At 40.3% G+C, this 24505-nt stretch overlaps 1 protein-coding gene across 1 annotated transcript in view; it reads left to right on the top strand.

The window, feature by feature from the left end:
• The window catches only part of OTOG (otogelin), a gene marked incomplete at its 5' end in the record, with an annotated part of 58845 nt that overhangs the window by 21774 nt on the left and 12566 nt on the right, over nucleotides 1-24505 (top strand). Inside the window, 15 exons of the mRNA XM_083454675.1 lie at nucleotides 1496-1575; nucleotides 2392-5585; nucleotides 7093-7261; nucleotides 8671-8816; nucleotides 9389-9478; nucleotides 11248-11431; nucleotides 14578-14798; nucleotides 15931-16069; nucleotides 17304-17498; nucleotides 18741-18953; nucleotides 19898-20002; nucleotides 21443-21553; nucleotides 22667-22768; nucleotides 23140-23238; nucleotides 24072-24112. Of these exons, the coding sequence (XP_083310801.1) occupies nucleotides 1496-1575; nucleotides 2392-5585; nucleotides 7093-7261; nucleotides 8671-8816; nucleotides 9389-9478; nucleotides 11248-11431; nucleotides 14578-14798; nucleotides 15931-16069; nucleotides 17304-17498; nucleotides 18741-18953; nucleotides 19898-20002; nucleotides 21443-21553; nucleotides 22667-22768; nucleotides 23140-23238; nucleotides 24072-24112 (5089 nt within the window). The remainder of the gene's footprint in view (nucleotides 1-1495; nucleotides 1576-2391; nucleotides 5586-7092; nucleotides 7262-8670; nucleotides 8817-9388; nucleotides 9479-11247; nucleotides 11432-14577; nucleotides 14799-15930; nucleotides 16070-17303; nucleotides 17499-18740; nucleotides 18954-19897; nucleotides 20003-21442; nucleotides 21554-22666; nucleotides 22769-23139; nucleotides 23239-24071; nucleotides 24113-24505) is intronic.

The raw sequence follows: 24505 nt of genomic DNA, 5'->3' as shown, positions 1-24505 counted from the left end.
AGTATCTACATTTTTAAATTTTTTATTTTAACAACATTCTTTCTAGTAGTAACTTCAGGTGGCTGAGTGCCTCTCAATTTGGAAACATCACAGGTCCATCTATAGAGAACTGTGCAGTTTCTACATACACAGGAGAATGCAACTTTGGAAAATGAAAAGAAAAACTTTGTAAATGAAAAGAAAAACAACACATATTCAGCAGCTTGGAACCACCTTTAATTTCCAGATTGTATGAAATACTTATAGCAGTTGAGCCGGGGGGGGGGGAGAGAAAGGGCACAAAGCAGAAGTGGGGACAACTTTTTCAGCCCAAGTGGGGGGGGGGGGCAGACAGCAGTGTGGACAATAGTAGGTGAAGCACAGAAGTAAAAACTTATCAAATATAAAAACATAATAGGGCTCTCAGTCTGTATGAAGGAAGGTAATACGCTGATGGCATACTGGTAATTCAGACTAGGAGTCCTGTTGTAATATGGAGTGATACCATTTTCTAATTTAATGTTTGTAATTTTGCAATTTATCTCCCACCTGTGCCAAAAACATTTGTCCATCTGACTGAGCTGCCTCTTTCCATTCCAGCACATCTGTTCTTCATTCAATACTTCATAATGCTTCTTGGCCAAGAGGCCTACCCCAGCTAATGTCCCCTCTCCCATACCCCTGGGTCACAAATTGCCATACCAACTCATGACAACTAAAAAGACCTTGTTGCATTCTCCCTATCTTTCCTCCTAAATAGAGCTTCCCCCCACTTATACAGAATAAAATTAAGCTGTAATGGAGGAAGCAGCCAGATTCATAACTATAGTATTAGAAAAGTAGGAGTGCCGTCCTGAGCAGTAATTACACTGGCCAAGCAATAGTAAGAGAGATATTTTTCATATGAAAGAGGTAAAGGATACTGGTCATGACATTGACTGTATGCATAGTCCCACTTAAAGATGTTATTAATAACTGGCATTGACTTCTGAGATTTAGAATCACACCTTTAATATCCAGTGGCCTGGACAAAACTACCTCTCCAATCGCTTCTGTTCTTGCCTCAGATTTTCCATGCAAGGCAAATTTTTGGAAGGGCTCTGATGGGCCATCAGTGTTGGTATAAACAAACAAGGAACACAATTTTGTACAAGCATGTAAAGGCTTTCTGCCAGTTCTAAATGGAAGTACTCATCATCGGAGAAGCATATGTTTTTGTTCCAAAGGTTACATCACATTGTTCATGAATCAGCAGGATGGTACATTAGGTCAGCCACAATGTGACAACAACCTGACATTTCTGCATCTTAAATGATTAAGAAATTAATAATGTACAAGCATTTAAAATAGCTTGACTGAAGTGCAGACTAAGACAGATTTAAGTGCAAGTATGCCTGTTCAGGTGTTTTGTCAACTGGGCTCCTAAGGATATTATTCAATCCCTCTCATTCATCTCCACATGCTGTTATGTGAATAGTTACATCATCATTATCATCATTATTCTTTTCTCTTTTAGAGTGGAAGGATGTGTTCCTATGTGTCCTTCACATATGGTTCTGGATGAAGTCACTCAAAGATGTGTCTATTTTGAAGACTGTACGTAGAACACATTTCATATTACGTTTAGATAAAATTGAAAATATAGTGCTACGATTCCTTTCAGTATCTTGTGCAGGATTCAGGATCTCGATTGTGGGCCTAATAACACCCCCTTCCTACTTCTTCCTAACCATTGCAACTCCCCTGCTAGTTTAGTTCCATTCTGCTTTTGTAGTCGATCAGCCACAGATAGCTTTCTAAGGGATCTAGGGGGAAAATGCATGTCAATCTCCATAATATACCATTCTTAAAATCTTCTATTCCTTGAAGAAGCTCAGGATAGCATACAAAGAGTTATCCCATTTTCCCAATAAACAATCCTGTCAAGTAGCATAGGCTGAAAAATGTTACCTAGTAACTTCATGGCTGAGCAGGGATGGAACTGGATCCAAGTCCAACATGCTATCCACTATATGACTTCCATTAGTTTTCTTCTGACTGGAGTAGACATATATGGAAATATGTGTTACTCCGGAAAAGGAACTGCCTGGGAATAAGAACAGATATTCTGAAGGTTACCGTACTTGGTATACGCGAAAAGTTGTTGTTTTCATCCAAAGCCTTCACAAAATACATAGGCAGTCATAGAAATCATTACATTTACATTTTTGTGATGTCAAATTAGGTTTTGAAACATTAAAATTGAACCAAGTTTTTCCCATTTTAAAACATAATTTCCTGACCAAAAAGACATGTTAAAGTTGGAAATTGTTTCTTTAATACTGTTCTTCACATTTATTCCTTTTGGTGCATATGTTTGAGCCTATATTATTACAGGTCCGGAAAGTAGCACCCATGTTTGTTTTATTTCAGGCATTGAACCTACAGCTGATCTTCAAATTCTATCATCCACTGTAAAGACGCATACAACGTCTGGGGCTCATCAAACTTTTGCAACAATGCTGAGTAAAGAACTAACTTTATCTCCTAGGCCAATATCAAAGGACAGAGAAACAACACAGGCATTCAAGTGGCAATTTACTCCAACTAAATTTTCTTCTCTTTCGTTGCCAAATATTACAGTTTTAGCCATATCTGCAACATCAAATGCTTCCACATATTCAGCTTTTGGTACCAGCTCAATGCCAGTAGTTTCACACCCAGTATCTGATATTAGTCTCCCTTTTGCTGTTCCTCCACCTACAACTGTGGCAGTTATGGAGTCTTTGCCTGGTAAACAGACAATTAGTACAACAGTCCCTTCTATATCTATAGCAACTGAATCAGAAATTAAATTAATTTCTACTTCACCTATTACTGTGCTGCCATCAATGCTTACAGTTGCTAAATCACCAGCCATAACTAAAATAGCACTGGATAAAAAAGTAACAGGTGCTCAACTTCCCCCAACAGAGGAAACAGAAAGAAAACTTGAAGGTATTACCGGAGGCAAGATTTCTTCAACACCAAAGACGGAAAGAACAAGTCAATTTTTTACCAAAGCCCCATTGCCATCTTTGGAAATGTCTTCCTATGCCCCCACAGTGAATCAAACAACAGACAGAACAATGCTGGGTGTAAGTCAACTGACTGTAACAGATGCAAATATCACTGTAGCTCCATTTTCTACTTTATCTACTGTTTTATCAACAGTAAGGCCTGTTGGAAAGCCAATTCCTTCAGAAACAACAAAAACAACAGTTGCTTTAATCAAAGAAGGAGTTAAAACCACATTTATTACAGTACCTCCAGCACTAACGCAACCCACCACCACAGTCCCGACACATACAAGTGGTTTTCCAGTTTCTACTGTTAAAAAGGAAATAGCACAAACAACATCAAGTATTATGCACCCCCCAAGTACTTTTTCTCATTTATATTCAGCTACGACTCTAAGACGTAGTACTTCTGCCAAACTAACTGGAGTGCCTGGTACAACTTCGCCAACTTTAATAGACTCAAAAGAATTTTTAGAGACAGGATTGACAAGTGCATATTCACCATTTATTCAACCAAATGTGACAGAAGCAATGACTGTTCTGTATACCCAGTATCCCACTTCATCACACGCTATGACAGTTACACCCCTCTCTACCAAAATAAGTTCTAAAATGACGGTTCTGCCAGAATCAGTCGCCGATAAAACATCAACAGAATACAGAACACCTTCGTCCCTGGAAACTACAAAAGTGAGTGTTGTACCTTATTCTGTTGGTGTGACAAAAGTGGAAACAGCAAAATCTGATTTGACAAAGGAAGCCGCAGCTATGGGTGTCCTAGTTCCATTGGTAACTAAAAAAATTGAACCAGTTCAAACAACTGAATTTCTGTATCCTGTGACTGATACAGAAAGAGTGAAATTGTACCCTGGCACAGCAGAGTCAGAAAAAGCCACTGCAGAGTCAGAAAAAAACACTACAAAAAAACCCTCCATTATTTTGCTTCCAGGGTCCATTTCTACAGCAAAGAGTCCGATGGCATCATCACCTGAAGTGCGAGTTACCAGTGCTGATACTCACCATCCAATAACAGCAAAGTCTACATCATTTTTTTCAGAGTTTCCTCTTACTACAAAGCTGCTAAGCACAGTTGCTCCAGAATTGACAATAACAGAAGCTTTAGGTGCCACTGATGCTACTATACGGCCATATTCTGAACTGAGCAGCCAACCATCAACCATTAAAGAAGTAGCATCAACCAAAGTAGTATCAACCCTCTCTTCCTCTGTTGCTCTTCCTCTAACAACACTTCCAACCACACTTTACCTGGCAGAAAAAACAGTTCTCCCATTAACACAAAAAATACCTGAAACAGCAGCCACTGCAGGGCAGCTAATTGAGATAACACAACCATCCATAACTTCCAAGGCTACTTCATCTGTTCCTACTTCTCCAGTGGAAAGGTTTTCTTCCCGTATGAAAGAAGAATCCACTGTTCCACATTTTACCCCCCAAACGACAGGAAAACTTGATTATTCACCATCTTCTAAAGATTACTTAACAACCAAGGGAAGTACTGCAGCCTATCATTTTCCAGTTGAACTGCTGAGAACAAGTATCCACCCCCAAATTGCTTTTAGTACAACAGAGTCAGCAACCAAATTTGCAGTGCCCTCCACATTCCAAAGTACTCCACTACCAGGGATTCCTCTTTCTACTGTATCACTCACTTCAGTGCTTTCACCAGAAGTTCCTTTAACAAGTGGAAAAAAAGTATCCCAAACAGGTTTTTTGCCATTGTCTACAATAAAAGAAGTAGTGGAGTTACTTCCTACTGAAAAGTCAAAACTTGAGCTCCCGACCACAGAGAAAGCACCGACTCCTTCTCAAACACTTACAGCATCTAGTACTTTATTTCATGAATCAGAACCAGCATCTCCTTCATTGTTTATACTGGAAGTACCAGAAACCTCAGCTGTGAGTCCAACAGACTCACAAGAGGTGGCATTTTTAACACCAATACAATCAACAGCGTTTACATCTATGAGCAAAAGTGCCACAGAGAAGATTTCTGTTTTGTCTAAGCAAGTGCCACTTTCTACCATTTCTTTCAGTTCCACACTCCCTGCATCTAGAGTGACACCAGCTACCCCACATTTAACAACTACGACTGAGTCAGCACCGCTTGGGATCAGTGGTCTCACAACACGGAGTGTCACTAAATCATTAGCAGAAAAGACAGCAGGGATAAAAGAATTCATGACCACATCCTTATTTTCAGTGCCTTCCATTGCTTTAGAAACAAAGAGCATCACATTGTCAGAGACTGATGGGCAATTAGTGGTTACAAAGCTTCCTGTATCACGTCCGCTCGCTGAACATTCATCTACCTCTCCAGCTTCACTTGGTTCTACTGTCCTAACTACAATAGCCAAAGAACCATCTGTCATGGAGATGTCCACACCTCCATCAAGTTCTTTGTTGATACCACCACTACCTCCAAATGCTACAGGAGTCAGACCAGTTCCCGCATATTTATCAGGATTAACCACTGTTGAAATGGTCTCAGGAGTTACAGCAGCAGCTTTCATGCCATCTAAAGAAACAGCAACACCGCCAACATGTGTAGTGAGTACCATAGATAATTCTCCCCCCCAACCATATGAGTGATTTCTGTATCATATATATAACTCGTGGATCTCATTTACTGATGGATATGAAATGAAGGTGGCTTGGTTCCTAACTGCTCATGGAGTGACATATTTCTGCCTCTTTATCTCACTTTGTGACAAGAAATTCATCTCATCACAGTGGCCTGCATTGTGGTATAGAGATGGAGAACTTTCAACAATATTCCGGGACATACATATGCTTGTAGAATGTACGTTACATTTAAGAAGTCAAAGATTTAGCTCAGATTATAAAATTCACTACCCCCCCCCACTAATCCAGAAGTTGCTTTGTATGTTTCAAAAATACAGTGGTGCCCCGCAAGATGAATGCCTCGCAAGACGGAAAACCCGCTAGACGAAAGGGTTTTCCGTTTTGGAGGTGCTTCGCAGGACGAATTTCCTATGGGCTTGCTTCGCAAGACGAAAATGTCTTGCGATTCCTGGGGTTTTTTTTCTGCTCCCCACCCCCTTTTTCTAAGGCACTAAGCTGCTAATAGCCTTTTAGCAGCTAATCCGCTAATCCCTTAAGCCTTTAATAGCTGCTAATAGCCGCTAAACCGCTAATAGTGCTAATCCGCTAATGGGCTTGCTTCGCAAGACGAAAAAACCGCAAGACGAAGAGACTCACGGAACGGATTCTTTTTGTCTTGCGAGGCACCACTGTAATTTGGAAGATATAATTACAGAATCTAGTTATCATTAAGAATTGATACATTGATAAGCTAATCTATTAGGGCCATACTTGCCACTAATCTGTATTTAGCAGAACATCTTTCTTTTCTTTTTTTAAAAAAAAGCCCTCACTATGCTATATGATATTCTAGCCATTATTGTCACATTATTCTCCAGGTTCAATTAATTTTGAAAGGTAGTTGTGTATAGTGTGAGAAAATCTGACTGTTGTTTGCTCTGATTCAGCAGTTAACATGTATGGCCAACACTCATAAGTGTCAATTAGCACAACCAACGTTTATTACATCACATTGAGCTTATAAAGTTGTCAAATGCTTTAATTCTAGATATTTTACAGACCATCTCCTCTACTGCGTGATCTGCATCTCTTTGACCAGCCTCTTATTATTGCTCTCCATGTGTAAAATATTATTGATGAAAGAATGCAAATTATGTATTCTGAGTAGCTGAACCCCTGAGTAACTTTGGTCTTTAGACGCTTGTCCCAAATAGCAAGGCAACATAATCCTTGAAATATGTCCATACTCTCAAATTTATAATGTTTCATGACTATCCTCATTTTCCAGTTTTTCCTTTTTATTATATTGATTCATTGCATTGATCTGTGTGCCATTTGAAAGATTTCATGTTTCTGCTTTTTAATGGTACTACAAGAATTGACTTTAAAAGGGCATTCAGTAGTTTGGTATACTGAACAGTGAATATTTATTTATTGAATATCACCTTATTTTGATAAGAATAGTAACCTATGTTTTCTAAATATGTCTTAGCCAATCACAGAGAATGAGTGCATAAAGCACATTTGCTTAGATGGACAACTAATCCAAGTTAACAAATCACAGAACTGTCCATACAATGCAACACAACCCAGCTGTGGATTTCTTGGATTTGGTGTTCAGATTAATGGAGATAAATGCTGCCCCAAGTGGGAATGTGCATGTAAGTTTTATCCATACTGTATTTATTTTAAAATTGCATTACTTTGATAGTTTGATTACGCTAAAACATTTGTGTAAATGGAACAGATAGTGAAATTTATACATGGGCCTATTAATTGCTGACATGATGCAGAGAGAAAATATTTTTAAGTATCAATTTCATAAAAAGAAATAAGCATGATCATCTACCACAGTACACTAAAGAAGCAGACTAAAAAACAGAATGACTTATGTGGGATGCTGTAAATCCAAAGAACGAGAGAATAGTCATGATCCCATTACAGCAAAATATTTGATTCCAAGGACAAGCAATAGATTTTTATTTTTTTTTAGGACAGAACACCAGCAGCAAAATATGCGACCCTTAATGCCTGTAAATACAAAAATTGTTGAAAGATCCTTTTTCAGAAGAACTAGTTCAGATTCATCTGTTATGTAGAGGCTTCACACAATTTATGTAATGGGTTGGCTCCAGAGTGTCCAGGAGCGAGTCTCACTCCTGTTTGAGCGATGTGTTTCGCTAAGTTTACTACAATATGTTCTATGTGGGGTTTCCCTTGTACTTGAGCCAGAAGCTGCAGTTAGGACAGAATATTGCAGCATGAGAGGTCTTGTCAGCATATAACACCTGGGCTCAGAGATTTGCACGGGTTGCTAATTTGCTACCTGAGTCCAAAGTGTTACTATTAGGTAAATTAACAATTTACCTACAAGATTGCCTTACCCCACATGTGCCTCCTTGAGCAATTGATGGAATTGGCACTACAACAGGTGTCAATTAATACCCATTCCGCATCTGTAAGTATTCAGTTGTTTAGTGTGGCATCACCTGCACTTTGGAACTCACTGCCTATTGAGATCCAGCAGGCACCTTCACTGTACTCTTTTTGGCACCTGCAAAAAAAGGGTTGTTCTTTAGACAAGCCTATCTAGATGCTTAGCAAGTTGAGGTGATTTTAATATGTTTTAGGATTTTAACTTCTGTATGCTTTAAAGCAGGCAAGCCAAACTTGGCCCTCCATCTGTTTTGGGACTACAACTTCTATCATTCTTAGCTAACAGGACCAGTGGTCAGGAATGATGGGAATTTGGCCATGCCTGCTTTAAAGTATGGTTGTGATTTTTTTCTATATTTTATTGTTTCATCTTTTTTCATATCACTTTGAGGTTTTTACAATCAAGCAGTGTATAAATGTTATGAAATAAATACATAATGAATAAGTTAAATCATTGATTTCAAGGGTCTGCTTTGACTTCATTGCAGTTAATCATTTATATGTTAACGATCTATATCTAACATAAAGGAACTAAGCAAGCTATTTTAATAACTTAGATTCAGTTTATAGTGCTTGATAGTTAGCTTTTTATTTTATAAAATAAGTTAAATAAGTCCTTATTTTGTTTGATCAGGTCGATGTACACTTTTCTCTGATCTGAGCTTTATCACCTTTGATGGGCACCATTTGGCTTTATTTAAGGAAGCATCCTATGTCATCAGCCAAACTCAAGATGAAACTATAAGCATCCACATCAGTGACTGCAGCAAGATTCATATGGTAATGGGCCTTGTGGAATTTTGTTGTTTATTGAGTATGTCAAGGATCATAAACAAGTGCAGTTATGCTGCTGCATATAAAAGTATGCAATTTTTTGCTGTTTCACATTAATGCAGGCATAGGCAGACTCAGCCCTCCAGATGTTTTGGGACTACAACTCCCATCATTCCTAGCTAACAGGACCAGTGGTCAGGGATGATGGGAATTGTAGTCACAAAACATCTGGAGGGCCGAGTTTGCCTATGTCTGCATTAATGCAATGTGACTGATGACATTGTTTTCTGTATTCTTACAGAAACCTTAAATGTCACACTCAATTAATGGTTTATGTAACTAGCTATATGGACCTCTCATCATCCTCAAGGCTGTAGAATATAGGAGGTTTGAGGATGGGAACTGCTTAGTTTGGCATTTTCCATCTCTTTAAATGTTTAAACCTATTCTAAAAAAGCAGAGGGTAGAATTATCTGGGGGAAGATTTTCTACTGAGTATATGTATAGTATATGTATGTTGCATTTAACCATGGAATAAGCTGACGTGTTGTTTTGATTTGGTTCTTATCTTCATTCAGGGCATTTTAACCTCTACTAAGCTGTGCCTGGCAATGTTAAATTTAACATATATGTCTAACCGGATTACCATTGACCGCTTAAACAGAAAGGTAAAGTTTAATTCTTCTGTTATAATTCTCATTCAAGTATCCTATTTTAGATTCCTAGAATTTACATGCATGTAACTTTGTTGAGAATTGTGACTCTAGTAATAGAACTGATACTTTTCAAGAGGAGGACACATGTAACAGCCTTTTATTACTTGCATTCTGCATATGCAGTAAAACTGGAACAGGTCTAGTATTTTTTGTGCTGTTCATATTGATTTTCTGCTTCCTGTACTACATTTTTAGAGATGATATTCCTTATGATCTTGTGAAGCAGCTTCTGAGAAGTTCATCTCATGTTGGCTCCAAAGAAATCACACATTTATTCACCCAGTGTCCTGAAGGCATTAGACCATGGGTAGGAAACCTCAGGCCTAGGAGCCAGATATGGCCCTCAGTGCCTTTTGATATGGCCCTTGAGTCTTTACCAAGTCACACTTGGTAAGTTTCTGCCAGGTCACACCAGGTCATCGTCTGGCCTGTCCTCTAGTGATTTTCATACTCCGCAAGTGTCTCAAAAAACTGAGACATCCTGCTTCTTATTGTGAGAGAACGGCAGCCATTTTGGTTGCCATGATATTGTGTTATTTCTCCCCCCAATAAGTGCTTTGGGGGGACCACGATCTAATGCGGCACCCCAAAACACATGCCCCATGGCATGAAATTGGGTGAGATCATGGCAACCAAAATGACCACCATGCTCTCATGATAGAAAACAGGAAGATGGCATCCGGGAAGATGGTGTCCTGGATTTTGGCTTCAAAGTGTTGGAGGGCATGGATTTTATCTGCCTGTAATGTGTCCTTAAATATGATAATTCTTCTTGTTTGCCTGGATGGAAGATGGAGAGTGGTGTGTGTCTGGCTCTAACCCCTTTTGGCACACCTACCACTGTAGTAGTAGTAGTAGTAGTAGTAGTAGTAATAATAATTTATTTATTTATTTATTTATTACTTACTTACTTACTTATACCCAGCTCATCTGGCTAGGTTTCCTCAGCCACTCTGGGCGGCTTCCAACAGTAGATTAAAAATACATTATGTGATCCCTGGAAGGTTGCTCCTCAGGGAATGTGGCACTTTCACTGCAAACGTTTTCATCCCTGCACAGATTGGAGGCCTGACCCACCACTCAAATGCAACACATGTGTTGACTTGATTTTGCCATCTAGTTTGGACTGCAGAAGGGACGCGGGTGGCGCTGTGGGTAAAACCTCAGTGCCTAGGACTTGCCGATCGCATGGTTGGTGGTTCGAATCCCCGCGGCGGGGTGAGCTTCCGTCGTTCGGTCCCAGCTCCTGCCCACCTAGCAGTTCGAAAGCACCCCTAAGTGCAAGTAGATAAATAGGTACCGCTTTATAGCGGGAAGGTAAACGGCGTTTCCGTGTGCGGCGCTGGTGCTGGCTCGCCAGAGCAGCTTCGTCACGCTGGCCACGTGACCCGGAAGTGTCCTCAGACAGCGCTGGCCCCCGGCCTCTTAAGTGAGATGGGTGCACAACCCTAGAGTCGGACACGACTGGCCCGTACGGGCAGGGGTACCTTTACCTTTTACCTTGGACTGCAGAAATAGGGAAGTTGTTAAGCACCTGATAAGCAAAATACACAAGCTGTATAGGTCTGCATTAGACAATGTTTGACTAGCACAGTGCATGTAAATTTCATTTCAATTATTTTTATGTTTTGTGGAGGGCTGGGCGAAATATTGCGAAAACATAGTTTTATGCCAAAGCTTAAATCTTACTGTTTGCTAAAATAAGTATGTATATTCTCCAGATAGCTGTCAACTCAAGATATGCATGGCCCACTGTTACAAAATATGGATTTAAGATTGAGGACAATGGCTTCATGTATATTATTGAAACTCCGACAAATACTAAAATTCAGTGGTTTCATACCACTGGGGTGATGGTAATAGAACTTAATGCAACCAGTGATCCAAAAGCAATGGGACTGTGTGGTAAGCAACTTTAGTAAGATTGTGATGTTACATCTGGGAAATGTGGGAAGTGCTCCACACTTGGTTTTTCACAACTTTTGTTAGAGCATGTATAGTAAGGTTAAAGATATTCAGAAGACAGAAAATGAAAATATGATTATTTTGGAAGCTGCTACTCTGTTGATTGCTGAAGTGATTAAAATGATTCAGGAAGAGAGAGAAAATGCCAGGTTTGCCAATCAATAAACTGCAGGCTGGTTTTAATCCCCTGGGGATCAGATTTCAGGTAGTCGTGGATAAGGCAAGTTTGCTTCCTAATTTAGAGCATTTGAAACCGAGGCATGAATGCTGAAGCAACGTGGAAGTAAATAGGACTGCAATAAAGAGAAAATGTATCTTACTGAGCTTTCCATAAAGCAAAGAAAAAAAAATAATGCTTAGAGATTTGTTGCCTACTCTGTGCTAACATAGAAGTTACTAAGTAGAATGTAATACAAGGGTCCAATTTTTAATAATTGGTGGAATTTCAAATAAATGTGTTTTCCCCAACACACACACACACACGACTGGGAAAGGGAATAATGGAGATCAGAATTCTTCTTTGCTACTGAGAATAGAAGAAAGGTGTGAACATAGTCAACAATTAATTAATTAATTAATTATTAATTGCATTTTTATACCAGCCTTCCTCAATGTTGAGCTCATAGTACAGTAAGACTAAAGCAGCAATTACATAAATCAAGTCTGCTGGATTAGACCAATAGCCCAGCTAGTTCAGCATCCTGCACTAACAACTGCCAACCAGATGCCTATGGGAAGCCCCAAAATAAATACACACCCATCCTATAAAACATGCATTAGTTACTTAAAAACAAAAGTAAAACAGTGCTGCGAAATCCTTTTGAATAGAGATGCATATGATCAAACCTAGAGTTTTGTAGAAGCCAAGCTGGTGGGACTAAGGTGCAGTCATCTGACCTACCTTGCAACCACTCATGGAGCAGAATGTCTGGAGGGTCACCCCTTCCATTGTAGAACTCAAAACACTGTACATATCCTCAGGGGCGCATTATATTTAGTCATACATTTTATTGGAACACCAGTTATTCACTTAGAATCAGTCCAAGTTACAGAATTAGTTCAGATATATGGGTACCAAAAAGCTCGCAGCTCATAAAGGTTATGCTGGAATTGCTCTTAAGCCTGTTTGGTATGTGCACATGGCTTCATTCTTTCTGGAAGTTCTAACCTTGGATGATATGTTTGGTATAGGCTCTTGGAAGCATGATATCTACTGATATAAATCTTAGCTTTGACACTTGAATTATCGTTGCTGGAAGGCTTGGATGCAAAGTCCATCATTACAGTGGCTAGCTTGCCAAGTTTCATAAAGGGCAAATATGTGTAGCCACAGTATGAAATATCAGTGATACTTAGTCAGATTTCAATGCTTGCAAACAGTAATGTTCCTACAGAGAAGAGGTGCTTGAAATAAATGTTAGCACTATTTGTTCTTATTCTGAGTTGTTAGTTTGACTAGTTTCTAATTTATTTTGTCTTAATGTCAGTTTTAAATTTTAAAGTATAAATTGAGAAAAGGCAATGCTTTAATGGACTTCGCATATGCCAAAGTCTTAACCATGGTTTCTTACTTAAAGCTGCCTTGCTTTAGAAAATCCAGATAAATAAATACTTACTTGGTAATACATTCTATTTGGTAATACATTCCATTGAAGTTGATGTGACTGACTTGAAATTAAGCTTGATTAGGAATGAAATGCTAGACAGAACTTGATTGAACAAGACATTTTATGATAGATTCTAGAATCTAGAAGGCCCCAATAGGATGCTTATTAAAATGCTATCCACTTCACTGTGCTTCATCTCTTTCCTGTACCCACCTTGCATTTCTGCAAAGCAGTCTCCCCCACCCCAGAAGTTTAGTCCTATTTCATAAAAGAGGGAATATTTTAAATAAAGGAAAGTTGGCCTAAAGCAGCTATGTAAAAACAGCTGCTGCTAGACTGTGCATATGATAGAGAAGGGTGGTAGTTCAGTGACAGAATATCTGTTTGGCATGCAAAAGGTCCCTGGGTCAGTGCCTGCCATTCTCAAGCAGAGCTTAGGAAAAAATACTGTCTGAAATCCTGGAGATTGCCAGTCAATCTAGACTCTAACCAGTACTGAACCCAGTACCCCCAGGGGTTACTCAATAGGACGTAGTACCCTTCTCTATTTTGGTTAAAAAGTGTGACACTTACTGCAACAACTTCATGGTGAGTACTGGCACCTACCTTTCTAGGAGAAAAACTCAGAGTGGATCCAATATAATCTTGCTTCCTACATCCTTAAATAGTACTAGGGGTTGACACAGAATGTACTTTTCAAATTGACAATTATTCTCCCTCAGTCATGAGATATTTCATAAAGAATTATCAGACTAATTACGGTAACCATTTTTATACTGCGTAGATACATTACTGTATTCTTATTAATTTTTAATATATTTATTACAATTGTATATCACCCATATAACTAAGTTATGTGGACGGTACACAATGACATTAAAGTGTGCAATTGAAAGCAGACACAATGAACCACCAGAGCTAATTATAAAAAAATCACAATAGCAAAAAAATTATGTAAAACCAGCTTAGGCAAAATACCTAAATCAAGTTAAAAACAGTATAAAACCAGCAAGAGGGAAGCTTGGTGCAAAGTTTTAATGCACCATATATGTCTTTTGAGAGATCTTGCAGGATTGTACTTTATAGGACACTATGGTTCCAGCTGTTAGGGCTGGTCTGCACGTATTGTTTATCATACAGAGGCTGCTTAAAATGCCTCCATGTCTAGGTTTTCCTGTGCCAATGCCAAAATATAGAGACTCGGTTGCATGCTATATTTTGGCATTAGGTGGCATTAGGTGGGCCTCAAACTATGCTATATGGAGATTTTGGTCAGCAGCTGTTGCTAATACAGTGGAGATTCTTCACATAAATTGCAAATACAAGCTCAGTGTAATATAACAGCCATGGGGTTAAAGTCATTACGCAGAGGGTGTTTCAAGCAGCCACTCTGTGATTAGCATAATACTGATGCCAGTCCTAAAATACCATAGTATGTAGATGGAGATATGCTAATCTGTATATTGTACTCTTGTGCAGGCTTCTGTGATGGAATCTCAGCAAATGATCTCATGCTACCCAACAGGACCGTCGTAAGCACTGTGGGTGCTTCAGTTGTTTTCACAGATAGCTGGCAGGTGCCAAACACATTGAAGTATATTGGAGAACAGAGAATCCATGAAACTAACTGTTCAGTCACAGATTGTTCCCTTTGTTTAAACACGTTATTGAACCAAACCTTCAGCAGCTGCCATCCTTACGTATGTTATCTTTTGATCCTCTGTTTGAATTAAATTCATATGTTTTTGTTAAGATTTAAGGAGTCAAAAGTATTTATTTTATGGGTTGTTCCCCTGATAAACAACTTTGCCTATTTCACATATCAACCGAGTGATTATTCAACAATAATAATTCCAGGGAAATTATGATAGGCTGCATATAGCTTCAGAACCATTGAGCTTTTAGGAGAGTACAGGTACTGTACTACATATATTAGAAACAGATAAATCAGAACATTTAATAAAGCATTGGTATGATTGCTTTTCGTATTTTTTAATACTCCACTAATGCCAGCAGCAGACAGCATTGTAAGACTGCTCTTACCAGGAGGTAGAGGGGGAAGGGCAAAGTGGCAGTGATACTTACATGGCTCAAACATGCCAGGAGTAGCAGTCTTCCTTGTGGCCTTGACCCTCCACCTCTACTTCATAGTAAGCAGCAGTGATGTCATTGTCCAGAGGTTGGGTGAGCAGTCCCCCATCACATCATCTGCTACTAATATTCTCTAGCAACTAGTGATTATTTTCTGGGTTTGACATTAGCACCTTTACAGGGTGCAGCAACATGTCAAAGATGTGTCAACCATGTACTTCTCCAAAAGGACTACTTATAGCACATATAATTTGTCATCATCTTGGAGGTGCTTCTTCAACTGCCAGAGAAATTGTCCAACATTTGCCATACCTAATTGCATGGGAACTTTATCTCTTGAAGTGACCAGCTGGAGAACACAAAGTATTTTTGTTTTACTGTGTCCTGATGACATTTTGGGCCCAATAAAATTGTATTTTTGTGTACCTAGAGGTTTCCTCTCCTCTTACAGCCACCATGCACATTATGTCACTATTATACGTCATATTGCGGATGAGGGCTGAGGGAGAGAGAGAGAGAGAGAGAGAGAGAGGGAGAGAGGCACTTGTTTATGGCTGGCTTTACAGTGAGCTTATCACAGATGCAAGTTTATAATTAGGGGCTTCCTAGAATTGTGGTGACTCTGACTTTTACCCATTAAACTGCACCAACTTCTATTTGGCATCAAACACCTAATGATGATCTTTTTTTTCTCCAGTTATCCACCAGTAATCAAGTTAAGACTTTTATTTTTGTGTTAAGGTTTCTCCAGATTCCTTTTGTGATATGTGGGTCCAAGATCAAGAATACATTCAGAATCCATGTATAGCACTGGCTGCTTATGTTGCAACGTGTAACAAATTTAACATCTGTATAGAATGGAGGAATTCTGATTATTGCTGTAAGTACTTCACATCAAAGACACTGTGTTTGCTGTTTATGGCAGTAGCTATAATGATGATGATAATAGTTTTCCTCAGCCTCTCTGGGTGGCTTACAGCATAATAAAAACATCACGCATTAAAAACTTCCTGATACAGGGCTGCCTTCAAATGGCTTCTAATAGTTGTGTAATTCTTTATCTCCTTGACATCTGAAGGGAGGGCGTTCCACAGGGAGGGTGCCACTACCGAGAAGACCCTCTGCCTGGTTTCCTGTAACTTTGCTTCTCGCAGTGAGGAAACCAGGAGAAGGCTCTTGGAAGAGGACCTCAGTGTCCGGGCTGAGTGATGGGGGTGGAGATACTCCTGCAAGTATACTGGGCTGAGGCCGTTTAGGTCTTCAAAGGTCAGTGCCAACACTTTTAATTGTGCTTGGAAACATACTGGGAGCCAGTGAAGATCCTTTAGGACTGGTGTTACATGGTCCCAGCAGCCACTCTCAGTCACTGCATTCTGGATTAGTTGTAGTTTCCGAGTCACCTTCAAAGGTAGCCCCACATAAAGCACATTGCAGTAGTCCAAGCAGGAGATAACCAGGGCATGCAGCACTCTGGCAAGACAGTCTGTGAGCAGGTAGGGTCTCAGGTTGCATACCAGATGGAGCTGGTAGACAGCTGCCCTGGACCTGGTCCTCCATGGACAGCTGTGAGTCCAAAATGACTCCCAGGCTGTGCACCTTTGATTACTGCAAGATGAGAAGGCAGTGCAGTCTATGGGACAAAGCAATGAATTTGAGCCAAAATGCTGAGGTTCAAGTCCAAGCTTATTTATATAGAAATAATGTTGAGAAATCAGTAGAAATATGTACAAAATCTCAAACCTCTATTACACATGGCAAAAAATACAGCACTGGAAAGGATACTTCTGAGTAGAAAAGCAATTTAGGGGAGGAAGTGCTTAACTTTTCAGCCATCTGCTCCTCAACCACTGGCTGTTCTAATTGTGTGCTTGCAAGATAAAAGATATGTCTGGAATAATTGGGTTGGGGTAATTGGTTGAAAGGGGAGATTCATGTGAGCAGGTGAAAATTTAAGCTCTACTGTATTTTTCCACTCTAATTTTACTTCCTAATTTGCAGTGAATAAAAGTGTTGTCACTGTTTTTCTGCACAAGTTCACATGAAACATTAGCTCATGTAAAATATTACACGAAGAAGCACCACTGTGTTAAACACTGTGTTTATTATGTTGCTAGCCTTTCCCTGTCCAGAAGGTTTCTACTATAAGGCCTGTATATCTGCCTGTGAGGAACCAAGCACTTGTCAAAATATGGAGCCAGAACCTCAGGATCCAGACTCTTGTTCAATATTGACTGAGGGGTGTGTTTGCGCAGAAGGGACCATCCTTCACCGTGTACACTCTGCGCTTTGCATCCCTGAAGAGAAGTGTGGTAAGTATCAATATGCTATTGAATTTTGTATCATTTGACAAGCAATGATGAATTATTCTGGTCCTACCCAGCATATGTATGAATGGAAACAGACTTCTGTTTCTAGATCACCCTCAGGATGTGTACAGTACCCAGGTAACTTAATGGGCGGTACAAAAATGAGAAAAATAATAAATGGATGTCTAGCGAATACAGAAGGTTATCCCTATATCCAGGAGCTGACTTGCCATGTTCACTTATCCACACACCAAAATACCCTTATGAAATCTCATTCAATAACATTGGCAACAAAAATGCCTTTTAAATAAAAACTACATGTTACACAACTCAAGAGTAATCGTCAGGCCAATGAGGTAGACTGAGGCAGCTGCTTCAGACAGCAGAATCCCATGGAACGGTGTCCCACCTGCCCCTGGGGGAGAAGCCACTGCATGACCCCAGTAAGCAAGGCTGCAGCGGAAGTGGGAGCGGCACATTCCCATTTTGCCTCAGGTGGTGAAATGGAAAGGGCTGCCCCTGGCAATGCAACGTACTAGTCGGTCCCCAACCTAACATTGCAACCCATTTTACAAAGCACACAGTACACCTGGAGAAATTTCCCCCAGCAAAAATGTACCCCAGCAGAAGCCCGTGGAAGAAGATTGCACACTACCCATCGACTTGCCAGAGTCTCCCATCAAACACGTAACTTTTTCAAAATAAACCGTCACTTATCCTTTCTACCCCAAATATTATACCTCTCCTACTACCAAGTTTCAAATCAATCCTATTACTATAAGCTGCAGAATCTACTCCCCTCAGATAACTCATTAGAACAGCTGGATGGAATTCAGATGACTCACCTTTGAACATGGAGCTGCAGTGGCCTTAGAATGAATGTAACTACGGTAGTTCCTAACTGGCCTAAGAACAACAGTGTTGCATTCAGAGTGCTGCAGTTCAGGGATCTGTCTAAAAGCAATTTCTTTGCATTACTCATAGATGGTTGGTTTGTGTGCATGCAGATTTTTAAAAAGATTCATGGAGTCCATTCTGTGTCTGGAAAATGAAAGAGAGTATAACTCAGGAGTGTTTCCTGAGTAACAGTGCTTTACCAACCCCTGACAAGTAGCATTGATTTGGAATTTTTTCTCTCTGCCATGGTCATATATTATTTATGTCTGTAGTTATAAACATGTCATAGAATCTAGACATTTATAAAAATAAATAAATTACCCCCCCCCCCTTTTGGCAACAATTTAGCCTGTACAGACACTTCTGGAGTGCCACATGCGCTGGGTGAGACTTGGAAAACCTCCCATAGTGGATGCTGCATGCACAAATGCATTGACAATGAGACCATTGCTCCTGTGGAGTACAACTGCTCAGCAAATAATGACCTGGAATGCCAGCGTTTTGGGGAAGTAGCTTTAATTGTACCAGATGATCAATCCTGTTGTCACCAGAAAGTTTGTAGTAAGTATCCTTAATATACACTTTCTTACCAGCACCACTGACTTTCAATATCTTATAAGCTATAGTCAAGTTTTTCTTGATTTAAGATATATGCAAACTAACACAAAATGACTTAATTTGCAGGTGTTTGGAAGCAGTATGTGGGCTTTCATAAGGTACATCACTTTGACAAGTGCTGAGGTTATACTGTGCAAGGAAGAAAGTGATATGTTGATCTAGGAGGTGGATGAGTAGGAGTAGTGTTAGGAAGCAGTTGAGATTATTTTGGGGGTGGCGGAGTTGTGACAAATAAGATGTTTATCACAACGCCACTGCTTTCCGCTCTATTTCTGAGGTTTCCATGAACAATACTGGTTTCAAAGGTTTTAATTAAAACACGTGAATTGGATTTTTTAAATAAAAAAATTAAGGTTTCAAGGCTTCTTTCTTTTCCTAGCACAGTTTGCTGTCTTTTAAGCCCAGCTTTTTTCTTGGAAAGGAAAAGCACTCACCTAGGAAGAGAACCTCATTGACAGCTGCCAGCCACTTTGCCACCCAGTCTTTACATAAGACTGCAATGTGAATGCTGCATACCAGGCCCTTGTGCCCCTTTTAACCTTAAAAATCAGTCAACATTAAAGACAGGAATAGAGAACGAGAGCCATATATCAAGTCCTCATAGTGCAGCTATGTATAAACAGAATACAGCAGTATGACAGCTTCTCATAGCACTCTATCCCCACTTATTTGATTGCCTGAAGAAAAGTTTAATGTGGCACAAGCAACAAAGCAAGTTGAAGCCTTCTTGGATTTTACAAAACATTTACAAATATCAGCCCTAGGGTCTCTCTCTCTCTCTCTCTCTCTCTCTCTGTGTGTGTGTGTGTAATACGCAACAAATGCAATCAGTTTTATTAATGCCATTCAACCCTATTCTTCTCTTGTTTTTGCTGTGATCTAAAAAGCTTGTAATCAGAGCCTCTGTGAAACATTTATCCCTGAATGCAAGGGCCTAGAGAAACTGGCAACCTATTACCAAGACGATTCCTGCTGTCCTAGCTACAGTTGTGGTAGGTATTGAATGAAGAATTGAAATATCTGGCAAAGGAGTCTCTATTGAAATATTTGACCTTGACCACGGTTATTATTGGGACGCGGGTGGTGCTGTGGTCTAAACCACAGAGCCTAGGGATTGCCGATTGGAAGGTTGGTGGTTCGAATCCCTGCAACAGGGTGAGCTCCCGTTTCTCGGTCCCAGCTCCTGCCAACGTAGCAGTTCGAAAGCACATCAAAGTGCAAGTAGATAAATAGGTACTGCTCTGGTGGGAAGGTAAACGGCATTTCCATGCGCTGCTCTGGTTCGCCAGAAGTGACTTAGTCATGCTGGCCACATGACCCAGAAGCTATCCGTGGACAAATGCCGGCTCCCTCACCCAGTAAAGTGAGATGAGCGCCGCAACCCAAGAGTCGTCCGCGACTGGACTTAATGGTTAGGGGTCCCTTTACCTTTACCCTTTTTACTGTTATTATTAGGGCTGGGCATCAGATTCAGCCAAATTAGAGACAGCCCTAGATCTGGTCCCAAGCTGGGTCATGCTGGATCTTGAGTTGTCAAGGGGCAGGTATTGGGAAGGCAAGTCTGCAGGGGTCTATTTCTCCAGGGTGATTTTCCCCACAGGAAAATCACTAGTGACACAGACCTAAGCAGAACTGAATCCTGTGGATAGTAAAGGTACCCCTTCACAAGAGCCTTCCCTGCAGGGAAGTGCTTGAGAAGCAGATCCCAGTAGGATTCAGTCCTCCACTTGTGGGCCACAGGGTGCTCCTTTGCAAGTTCCTTTCCCACAGGGTAAGGACTGAACCCTCCTGCTGTTGGTTGTGAGCTCGGGAGGGAGAAGAGGCACAGTGTCTCCTCCTTCCCCTGCCCCTCCCTGATTATGTTTAAAAACTTCAATTAGCCCTGCCCCCAGTTGATTCAGAAAATGCATTCCCTGTTCTGGGAAGGGACTTAGGACTACATAACATGGCAACTTCCAAGCAGCGCCCTTTTTGGCTCCCCACTGCCCATGAGGGATGGAACCAAAATGTTTGCTTTTGTACATGCCCCTGTTAAATTCCTTGTTCCTAAAATTGAGAGCTAAAGTAGCCTGTGCCATGTGCAGTTGAAAAGGGAAAAGGAAACAGAGACAAAAAGGTAAACAAGCCTGGGAAGGTCTTGGCGGTGCTCATTTGCTCTGTAAGCATTTTTCCATGCACTAGTCCCAGATCCATTTTTAGATACTTGGAAGGCAAGACTGAAGAAACTGTATCAATGTGGTATGTGGAAGCTCTTGCTCCAACATATATAGAGGACGTGCTAGACCTATATTTCACAGTTTGCTCCAGTATTCCTAGTTACACTGCAGAAGGAAATAAGATGTAGTTATATTTTATTATTTAGTGTAAGCCCCCTTAGGGAGACTTCAGGATGGAATATCATATATTTTGTGAAAATATTATGTTTGTTTCAGAATGTGATCCAGCAAAATGTGAGTCTATGGAACAGATTCCAAACTGCCGAGCAGATCAAACTCTGATTGCTGCCCATGTGGAAGGCACCTGCTGTGTATCCTATATCTGTGGTATTCAAATTTAGTTCTTATTGACAGCCTGTAGATTAATATGTAAGCAAAGAAGACTGTCTAGGAATATATGCCACAATGGTATAAGAGAAGCTCTACTGCCTAGTCCAATATTCTGTATTGCACAATATCCAAAATATGGATACTTGAGGGATAGAACAAAACACCTTACACAGAGAGAAATGATGTGCCGGTGTGCAATGGTGTACTGGCACCATCTTCCTGTCTGCACATCTTTTATAGAAGCTACAATGAAGTATACAATGTAACCAGAACTGATTCAAATTCCCCCACCCCCTGCAGGCCCACACCACCCAATCTTTTGAATTCAAGTTGTTTCTAAAAGCCCAACTACACTTCCGTGGTGGCCACTGCAATCCTGAAAGACTGCTTCTCAAATCCCCCAGTGCATTCAGCATCCTATACTCTATCAGCCCAAACTGGATGCCCATCCAAAACTAATAAGCATTCTGTTGCATGCACTCCTCCCTCTGAGTGGTTTGAGGTTACAGGGGTGCTATTTAGTTTCTGTGGCAATACTTCACCTATACTTGATCCCTTTTTAAGCTATGCAAAGTCTTTCTCCCAATGAATAAAAAACTACTTAGCTAAATTAAGCTTCTCCACCCAATTTGACCTCTTTCTTTTTACAATCAAAGTCACACGATTGGGGCAGCCAAAAGTCCAACACCAATCTCATTCTCGTACTGACAGTGTGGTGTAGTGGTTAAGAGCGGTAGTCTCGTAATCTGGGGAACCGGGTTCGCGTCTCCGCTCCTCCACATGCAGCTGCTGGGTGACCTTGGTCCAGTCACACTTCTCTGAAGTCTCTCAGCCCCACTCACCTCACAGAGTGTTTGTTGTGGGGGAAGAAGGGAAAGGAGAATGTTAGCCGCTTTGAGACTCCTTAGGGTAGTGATAAAGCAGGATATCAAATCCAAACTCTTACATAAGGTTGACAGTTCTGCATTCAGGAGTGAAATTAGGTGGTGCTCAACTTTTCATTGTAGTTTCATCAATCCTTTTAGGTAGAATTTTTGCACTTATAGAAAACTGAAAACAAATGGCATGTATGCGTGCTTTCTAATAATTTAATATTTCTCTTTTTATCAGCATGTGGTATTTGCTCTGATCAAATCCCGGCGTGCCAGGAAGGAGAAGTGCTTACTGTGGAAGGCAACACGACAGACAGATGTTGTCCTGCTTACCAGTGTAGTGAGTTTATGATTTCTCTAGAGGCTTTCTTAATTGTTTGCAGTGATTTTTCAGTGCTGTAGATGATGAACAATACAGAATTTTCATTAACAGACAAGCTTATTAAATCTACCCTAATCATTTTAAGGCAGTCATGGAATAAGCATATGGAATTATTACCAAGAGGTGCTATCCCTGTCTCTTAAAAATGTCATTAATTTATTAAACCAAATAACTATGATTCAATGTATAAACAAAATTTTGTGTGAAGTATATATGAAGAATGTGCTTTATGCTTTGCTGAACATTTTATTTTTGGTCATGAGTTTTGGAAATGCTCTCCCTGCTTGAACATTCAACACCATTTCTTTCTTTGCACTTTTAACTTGCAGTTTGTGAAACATACCGTTGTCCTGAATTTAAGTGTTTATTAGGGATGTCCTTGGTAGAAGTATGGAGCCCAGAAAAGTGTTGTCCATATCGTACATGTGGTAAGTACAGTTCTTTTCAATGTCCTTTAATTAGGTTACATAAATTTATCTTGCAGTATAAAAAGGCAATGTTGAATTAATATTGAAAATCTATCAATGTCTGGAGCCATCAGTAGTCTAACTATGGTGTGGGCCAATTGAGATGTCTTATAGAGAGGCAATTTCACCCAGGTGCTTGCAGGCTGGGACAATGCAGCTTGTTTGCACAGCTCAGCTGGGGATCAGGAAGGTTACTGCTCCCCAGTTGAGACAGGGGCTTTTTCAGAGCTGGAAGAGTGGGCAGCTGGGGAGGCTGCAGAGCGTTTAATGGAAAGGGGGAAAGATGTGTGCACTACACATGCCCCCTTCATAACAATAAAGTAAGCTCAACCCTACATCCACTAAACATCGGAGGAAATTTGAACATTATTTGAGAATGAAGAAGATTGGAATGCTCTGTCTCAGGGGAATAAAACTTTAGAGAAACTAGATGACTGCTGAGGATACTGCTTTTGTAGGATGAAGTGACTCTAGTCCAGGCATAGGCAAACTTGGCCGTCCAGCTGTTTTTGGACTACAACTCCCATCATCCCTAGCTAACAGGACCAATGGTCAGGGATGATGGGGATTGTATTCCCAAAACATCTGGAGGGCTGAGCTTGCCTATGCCTGCTCTAGTCCATAAAGTGTGTGCCACAATAAATCTGCTAGTAATTAAGGTGCTACAGGACTTGTTTATGGAATGCCTGGCAAACGTTGAACTGCATCATTTAGGAAATAATTTTGTCTGTTGATTGCTTGCATTCATGAAAGTGTATAAACATTTATTCTGTCACTTCCCTTCCCCATTTTAGAATGTGCATGTGAAACCGTTCCTAAGCCTCAGTGTAAACTGGTAAGGAGGAAATCCTATTAAAACATGTTTTAAATGTTATTCTAATACAATGAACTGCCTGCAAATTGTGCTGTCCATCTTTGACTCCAGTCATATTTGACATAGACTGAATTTGTTGCCATGATTTATATTGTTGAACAAGAATGAGAGGAGACTGAGAGGAGATATGATAGTCATTCTCCGTATCTTAAGGGCTGTCACGTGGAAGGTGGAACAAGCTTGTTTTCTCATGCTCTGGAGGGTAGGACTCAAAGCAATGTTGGAATGGGCATTGTGTAGAACCTGTAGTAGTGCCAGTTCCAGCTATTGAAGCTGGAAGTGGGCACATGTGGAGTGGGCACATGTGGAGCAAGGCAATCTCATAGGTAAACTGGTTCCAAGTTGTTAAGGACT

The sequence above is a fragment of the Podarcis tiliguerta genome (assembly GCF_965153285.1).
Source record: "Podarcis tiliguerta genome assembly, chromosome: 1".
Taxonomy (NCBI): domain Eukaryota; kingdom Metazoa; phylum Chordata; class Lepidosauria; order Squamata; family Lacertidae; genus Podarcis; species Podarcis tiliguerta.
This window is presented reverse-complemented; position numbering and strand designations above follow the sequence as displayed.